The following is a 7,756-nucleotide window of genomic DNA, read 5'->3' on the forward strand; positions in this document are numbered from 1 at the left end:
ACTGCTCTCTGAACCCCCCCTCTCATGCTTCTCTCTGACTGTCCCTGGAAATGACAGCTCTGCATCCTCCCTGGAATTCGCTAATATGAAAACACATGACACCCCCGCCACCAACACATGGTACATTCCACCCCAATCTCTCATTACTGGAAACCCGGACATTGCATAACAGAAAGAGGGGGCACTGGCACCTCTCCCTGATTCCAAGTCAATGGTACATCCCAGGCCCCGTTATTGAACAACGGGACTGACCACTGCAGCCAGAGACAAGGGGGGGAGGCGAGTGCCGCGATTCGTACAGAACTCTCCCGGCCGCACTCTCCGGGAATCCCCGGCTTATCACTGACCTCTCTCCGGCCTGAACACAGCTGGACGGAGCCACACACAGCCCACAGTCACATCAGATCATTCTCCCCGCCAACCGCCGGAACCCCGCCCACTCACCTAGCCCAGCCTCTATTGGCCAGACACTCTGCCAGTGGTGCGGGGCTCATCCTAGTCTCTATTAGCAACAGCTGCTTCCGGGTCAAAACATCAAGATGCTGATTGGCCAAAGCGCCTGTCACTTTGCGGAATGAGCCGGGTTCCTATCACGTGGTCTGTAGCTGGGCGGTGATATCTGTTACGCAACCCAGCATAGAGCGGAGATTGTTAGAGCCAGGAATCCTCTAGAGGGCGCTAGGTGTTACTCCTGGGGTTGCTAGGGGATTTTCCAGGGGTTGCTAGGGGTTCCCTGTGCAATGAGCAATTTGCACCTCTTAGGTCAGACTAGGTGACCCCAATGATGTTTTTAGCTATCTGTAAGGTTGACATTCTTCCCACTGGCCATCCATCAATGTAAGAGGAATTCTTCCCACTGACCACCACACTAATATACTGTGATCTGTGGGTATATTAAGTATAGAGGGGGGCCCAGAGGACCTGAAAGTTATTTCCAGGGTTCCCCCATAATTTAAAGTCCCAGAAACACCGCCATAGAGGGTCATGTAGTCATAATATACCCCGGGTTCTATGCCCTGAGAGATATCATCTCCCTAGACATGCAAAGATCATACCCGACCCTGTGGCCCCTCCATCCCCCTCAGCTGTCCCTCCTGTGGCCCCTCCGTCCCCCTCAGCTGTCCCTCCTGTGGCCCCTCCGTCCCCCTCAGCTGTCCCTCCTGTGGCCCCTCCCCCTCACCTGTCCCTCCTGGGGCCCCTCACTCCTCCTCAGCTGTCCCTCCTGTGGTCCCTCCGTCCTCCTGAGTTGTCCCTCCTGGGGCCCCTCTATTCCCCTCGGCTGTCCCTGTTGTTGGTCTGATGGCCAATCATCTATTCCTCATCTTGATATTCTATTTTTTTCCTACAAATCAGATGTGATAAAATATCATTGTGGGCTCAGCCAATCTTTGGAGGCGTGGCTTCCATAACTGTGGGGTGGCAGGGGGCGTGTACAATAGCTGTAGGTGGGCTGGTACCAGGTGTGGTGCTGACCCGGCCTATTCTTACAGAGAGACAGAGGACATGATGGGGGGGGGGGTCTCTTGTGCCCCCTGCTATCTCAGGGCTGGTAGGTTGACATGAAGCAAATAAACTTGGACCTTTCAGATGGAAAACGCTGTGTACCACCCACAGCATTCAAACCCTGCTTCCTCCTTGCTGCTTGACCCCGCCCCTGAGGACTCAGACTGTGTGAATGCCCCAATTGCTGCATCTCATGCTATGTCATTGGGAGGAGCTGTGCACCTACATGCATTAGCCAAAATCTCCTACCAGGACCCCTGGACTGGGAGCACCCAGATCCTGCTGCTCTATCCCCAGAATCCCCCCTTACATTGGTGGTCAGGTGATGGATCCTACTTACATTGGTGGTCAGGTGTTTTGGGGCCCCTTTACATTGGTCGTCAGGTGATGGGACCCCCCCCTTACATTGGTGGTCAGGTGATGAACCCCCCTTACATTGGTGGTCAGGTGATGGACCCCCCTTACATTGGTGGTCAGGTGATGAACCCCCCTTACATTGGTGGTCAGGTGATGAACCCCCCCTTACATTGGTGGTCAGGTGTTCTGGGGCCCCCCTCACATTGGTGGCCAGGTGTTCTGGGGCCCCCCTCACATTGGTGGTCAGGTGTTGGGATCCCCCTTACATTGGTGGTCAGGTGATGGACCCCCCTTACATGGGTGGTCAGGTGTTCTGGGGCCCCCCTCACATGGGTGGTCAGGTGTTCTGGGGCCCCCCTTACATTGGTGATCAGTTGTTCTGGGGCCCCTTATGCTGGGGGTCTGTAGGGAGCTATCATTGCAATGTTCCTATTGACAATTGCTGGAATTTCAGTTTTATTAACATTTCCAATCAAAGAATTTTCAGCCAATGAGGAAGCAGCACACATTGTGACACCATCTTGCTCCAGCAGGGGGCAGCGTTGCACCGTTTTTCTTTCCCAGCCCCTGAAATGCAGATCATTAATTAGGATTATTTAAAAATAAATGATTAGTCTTTATTTGAAAATGAATTGTAATATACAAAAAAAAAAAAAGCAAGGCTCATCGTCTTCGATCGGGAACGCGTGACGGTTTGTCTTCTGTTGTCTCATGCCTGATAAATGACAAAGTTTTCTTTTTTCCATAAACACAGCAGTGTCAACTTTTACATAAATACGGAATATAGCGCGGGGGCCGAGTGACATCAGAGATCACATGATAGGGTGGGGGGAGGGGGTGGGTCAAAGTGCCGGTGAAAAAAGGAAAAGGTGACGGGAATACAGGCGAGTCCGGTTATATGTCCTCTTCTAGAACTTTCACTGTCTTCTTTCTGCAACAGTACTGTTCACAAAACTTTATTAGTTCTGAGACAACGAACACAGAGGACGCCAAGCCGGTGAGGAAAAGGAGATCTGAAAGGAGAAAAACAAAAGTCAGTGCAGTTTTGGAGCCCCTGACAGTAGTTGTGTTTCCACTTCCTGTAGCAAGGTGACAACTCAGTGAAATCAGCCAGCAATGTTGTCACCTGGACAGGGACATGTTAATTTAGATGGAATTGACGTGACTCCAGCTTACAACGAATAAACAATTGCAGCAACAATTTGGGAAAACAGGTGTCCACCCCCTGGGGTCATCCTAACCAGTGCTGGCCATTGGGCTGTGTAATGTATAAGGTGGGGGGGAGGGGTGCCAGATATGGGGGGCCACCAGTGATCCTGCCCTCTCCATGTCTATAGCGGCATCGGAGGCTCCCATGCTATAGGCTGCTGTGCTTGCATAGTCTTCTCTCTGTTGCAGCAGGTGAGTGACACCAATCCCTTCCCGGTGACACAGATGGTTGGGCCCACACTTGTCCTGGCTGGGTTGGGGTGCCAGATGCAGTTTATAGCAGAGGCAGCCCCTCCCACTAACACCTTATCATGTGATTACAGCAGAGGCAGCCCCTCCCATTAACACCTCATCATGTGATTACAGCCAAGGCAGCCCCTCCCACTAAAACCTCATCATGTGATTACAGCAGAGGCAGCCCCTCCCACTAAAACCTCATCATGTGATTACAGCAGAGGCAGCCCATGTGATTACAGCAGAGGCAGCCCCTCCCACTAACACCTCATCATGTGATTACGCAGAGGCAGCCCCTCCCACTAACACCTCATCATGTGATTACGCAGAGGTAGCCCCTCCCACTAACACCTCATCATGTGATTACAGCAGAGGCAGCCCCTCCCACTAACACCTTATCATGTGATTACGCAGAGGTAGCCCCTCCCACACAGCAGTCTGACTCACCCAGCGCATGCAGATTCTGTGTAAGGAAAACCTTCTGAAGAGGGGGGATGTAGATGACGGCCATTTGTCCCAGGATCGAGCCAATCACCGAGTACCAGAACATCCGATTTCTGAAGATCCCGATCTCAAAGATTGTTTTATGCTGCGGGGAGAAGGGGGCGCAGTCAGTGGTCTGATCTCCAGAAAATGTTTAATCAGTTCGACCCAAAACTGATCACATGATGGCCTTGCTCCGCCCAGAACCGACCCATCGCCTCTATATGAGGTCACTTACCAGGGAGCGGCAGGCCAAGGCGTTGAACATGTCGAAAAACACGAAGCAGGTGAAGGTCATGGTGGTCGTCCGCGGGGTGACTTTCCCATCCGGAATCTGAGGAATGGAGCCCGGAATACAAAATGACTTCAATTATTGGGTGGAGCAAATTTATTAGGAGATTCTCCCAAATACAATTCTAGAGATACAAATGGGGGCGGAGATAATGGATGGTAACGGTGAATGTCCCCGCCGTGCTCGGCTTCTGCCCTCCCCAGACATAATTCACTTTGTATGGAGTAATGTGAAAAGTGGAGGAGGAGGGGCAGAGGAACAGCGGAGGAGTGGCAAAGAGATGGAGGAGGGTCAGAGGAACAGCGGAGGAGTGGCAAAGAGATGGAGGAGGGGCAGAGGAACAGCGGAGGAGTGGCAGAGATGGGGGAGGGGTGGAGGAACATCGGAGGAGTGGCCAGATGAGGGGCAGAGGGGTGGTAAAGTGGAGGAGGAGGGGCAGAGGAACAGCGGAGGAGTGGCAAAGAGATGGAGGAGGGGCAGAGGAACAGCGGAGGAGTGGCAGAGATGGAGGAGGGGTGGAGGAACATCGGAGGAGTGGCCAGATGAGGGGCAGAGGGGTGGTAAAGTGGAGGAGGAGGGGCAGAGGAACAGCGGAGGAGTGGCCAGTGAAGGAGGAGGGGCGGAGAAACAGCAGAGGAGTGGCCAGTGAAGGAGGAGGGGCATAGAAACAGCGTAGGAGTGGCAAGGTGGAGGAGGAGGGGCAGAGGAACAGCGTAGGAGTGGCAAGGTGGAGGAGGAGGGGCAGAGGAACAGCGGAGGAGTGGCAAGGTGGAGGAGGAGGGGCAGAGGAACAGCGGAGGAGTGGCAAGGTGGAGGAGGAGGGGCAGAGGAACAGCGGAGGAGTGACAAAGTAATGGAGAAGTGTCGGGGGAACAGCTGAGAAGTAGTGAAGAAGCGGCAGAGGAGTAACAAAGGAGTAGCGGAGGAGTAATGGAGTCTTCTCCTCCCAAGTCATTGTCCCTCTGATGCTCTTGTTTGGTGTTCTGAGGGATCCCCCCCCCCCCACCCCCCCCCCCCCGGCACGATTGCTGACCTCCTTCCAGAAGACGAAGAGCGTCCCGCTGATGATAATGGCGGCGGACAGCAGGATCTTCAGCAGTAAGGCTTTGCTGAGAATCGCTTCCTTGGCGTTGCGCGGCGGCTGCTTGATGGCGTCTTTATCGACTGGCTCCACCCCCAAACTGCACAGGAAAAGATGGAGATATGAGGAAAGATGGAGGACAGGAGGCGGCTGACCAGAAACTAGAACAACAACCAAGGGGGCAAAAGACGGGCAATTGAGGCAAACTTTGTGGAAAAACTTTTTACAAAATAATAAAAAAACCAAATATTACCATACGTCACACAACGTTTTTCCACAAAGTTTGCCTCAATTGGCCGTCTTTTGCCCCTCTTGGTTGTTCTACTTATGAGTTCAGGCTTGGCAGATGAGTAGAACTAAATATCCCCTTCCTTGATTCTTTCTGTTTTCCAGGAACTGGAAGAGTCATCATGGCTGCCTGTGTCCCTATTGGAAGGATTCCCCTCACTTCTGTTCATCACTTCCAATGCCTGTTATGTGCACTCAGGAGCTGGGTGACCCTGTGCCCTTAGCTGACTCTCCAGCTGGGTATATAAGGGGCGGGGCTTCTGCATTCTCTCTGGCAGCTGATTGGTTTGAAGAGTTGTGGGGCGGTCCTGGCTCGGGTTGGTATTTTATGTTCTGGCCATGGTTTAGACATAAAACGAGCTGTGGCGCCCCTACTGGTAATACAGCCCATAGCTGTTCCAATGGTGGTACTCTCATCATGGCAGCGCTGACATGACACCCGCGTGTGCTTGGTGTGTTACCTCTGTGCTGGCGGGCCATCCATAATGATATTAATCCAGAGGATCTGCATGGCATTCAGAGGGTTCGGCAGGTTCATGATGGTCGATAAAGTGATCAGACTCAGCGCAGAGATACTCCTGGAAAAGATTCGATAGGTTTATGTACCAGGCAGTGCAATCACCATCTTGGCTGAACAGCTGCTGTGAGATCATTATACCAGGAAAAGCTAAGTATGTGTAAGCTGTAAGGTGATTGGTCGGGTCATGTGACTCCCCCTAAGCCAAAAGAATTCAGGGGGACCCCCGAAACATCACTGCCCACCTTTACCCAACTTCATTGTATCCCCTCCCACAGCAGCGTTCACCTTCCCCATACCGCACACACAAGCCGGACGATTGGTTCAGAGAGCGGGACACTTACGTGCTGAGCTGGAAGCGCACAAAGTTTTTGATGTTGTGGAAAATTCCTTTTCCTTCTTCTATGGCGTTCCTGCAACAGAGAGAAGACGATAATGTGCGGGGTGTGTCATATACAGGGACCCCGGGGGCCCGAAATTGGGGAGTGCAACACATGGAGGAGGGACATGGGGGGCCTGGGTAAGGGGGGTGCACACAGGGAGGAGGGACATGGGGGGCTGGGGTATGGGGGGTGCACACAGGGAGGAGGGACATGGGGGGCCTGGGTATGTGGGGTGCAGCAGGGAGGAGGGACATGGGGGGGGCGGGGTATGGGGGTGCACACAGGGAGGAGGGACATGGGGGGCCTGGGGTGGTGCACATAGGGCGGAGGGACATGGGGGGCGGGGTATGGGGGTGCACACATGGATACAGATCTATGATGGCACTCACATTCCTGTCTGTAATATCTGACACCAGGGGACAGGGATGACAGAAGTGTGGGGGTCATTATACCGGGGGGGTCATTATACCGGGGGCCACTGATGATCTGTGTACACAGGACGCACTAGATGTCAGGTGAGTGTACACAGCGGGGGGGGGGGGTGGGGGTGCTGACATTACATTCAATCAGCAGGTAAAACATTTCCGGGCCTGGACATTAGTGTGGGGTAATGGGCCGGAAATGTTCTGTGTGCAGCCAGATCACCGGATGATCCCCAAACACCCAGCAATAGCAGGCGGGCAGAGACATCAACCGAACGTAATCACTGCATTCACCCAATATTTACACAGCGCTCTGCAGAGCATCGCTCCATCCTACACCAACTGATACACAGTAATATCTGCAGAACATCGCTCCATCTCACCTCTCCCCCCTGACAGATACATATTGTATATTCTGCAGAACATTGCACCCTCCCATCCCCCCTGACAGATACATATTGTATATTCTGCAGAACATTGCACCCTCCCATCCCCCCTGACAGATACATATTCTGCAGATGATTACATTTTCTTACATGATTGTTGAGAAATCATCATCCACCAGTATCATGTCTGCTGCTTCCTTACTGACATCCGTTCCGGTCTTCCCCATCGCCACACCGATGTCGGCTGACTTCAGGGCCACTGCGTCATTCACACCGTCTCCGGTCATTCCCACAATGGCGCCTGTGCGCTGTAGAGCCTTGGGGGGGACATGGAATTTTATTATTGATTGGTAACGTTATATTTACACGGAATGAACACGCTACACGTCATGCCGCTACCTTGATAATCTTCAGTTTGTGTTTGGGGCTGGTGCGATAGAAGACGGAGACCTGAGGAGACAGAGAGGAGATTTGTAGCAATCATCGGTGACAACCACACAAATCTCAGGACAGGAAATCACCTTGGTGACAACGGAAGACAAAGACGCTTCATCCAGACGGTCCAACTCCTCCCCCGAAATGGCTTTAAGGTGCCCATTGG

The 7,756-nt window shown here is 52.9% G+C and overlaps 2 protein-coding genes across 3 annotated transcripts in view; both read right to left on the minus strand.

Annotated features, from left to right (window-relative positions):
- Window positions 1–541, minus strand: part of RFWD3 (ring finger and WD repeat domain 3) — a 10,198-nt gene extending 9,657 nt beyond the window's left edge. The window contains exon 1 of one of the 2 annotated variants that reach the window (XM_072422395.1): window positions 445–541. The gene's annotated coding sequence lies outside the window, so the exon portion shown is untranslated. Of the gene's footprint in view, window positions 1–347 lie in introns of both variants that reach the window. The other variant, XM_072422394.1, reaches the window with a different exon arrangement.
- Window positions 542–2,192: 1,651 nt separating this feature from the next.
- ATP2C2 (ATPase secretory pathway Ca2+ transporting 2) overlaps window positions 2,193–7,756 on the minus strand; it is a 37,334-nt gene continuing 31,770 nt past the window's right edge. The window contains exons 17-25 of the mRNA XM_072422694.1: window positions 7,677–7,756; window positions 7,555–7,605; window positions 7,306–7,472; window positions 6,309–6,377; window positions 5,909–6,025; window positions 5,112–5,259; window positions 4,025–4,120; window positions 3,751–3,892; window positions 2,193–2,873 (exon numbers count right to left, since the gene is read on the minus strand). The exon at window positions 7,677–7,756 is cut by the window's right edge and continues 17 nt beyond it. Coding sequence (XP_072278795.1) covers window positions 2,755–2,873; window positions 3,751–3,892; window positions 4,025–4,120; window positions 5,112–5,259; window positions 5,909–6,025; window positions 6,309–6,377; window positions 7,306–7,472; window positions 7,555–7,605; window positions 7,677–7,756 — 989 coding nt within the window. The 3' untranslated portion in view covers window positions 2,193–2,754. The remainder of the gene's footprint in view (window positions 2,874–3,750; window positions 3,893–4,024; window positions 4,121–5,111; window positions 5,260–5,908; window positions 6,026–6,308; window positions 6,378–7,305; window positions 7,473–7,554; window positions 7,606–7,676) is intronic.

This window comes from Pyxicephalus adspersus, chromosome 9 (genome assembly GCF_032062135.1).
Source record: "Pyxicephalus adspersus chromosome 9, UCB_Pads_2.0, whole genome shotgun sequence".
Classification (NCBI taxonomy): Eukaryota; Metazoa; Chordata; class Amphibia; order Anura; family Pyxicephalidae; genus Pyxicephalus; species Pyxicephalus adspersus.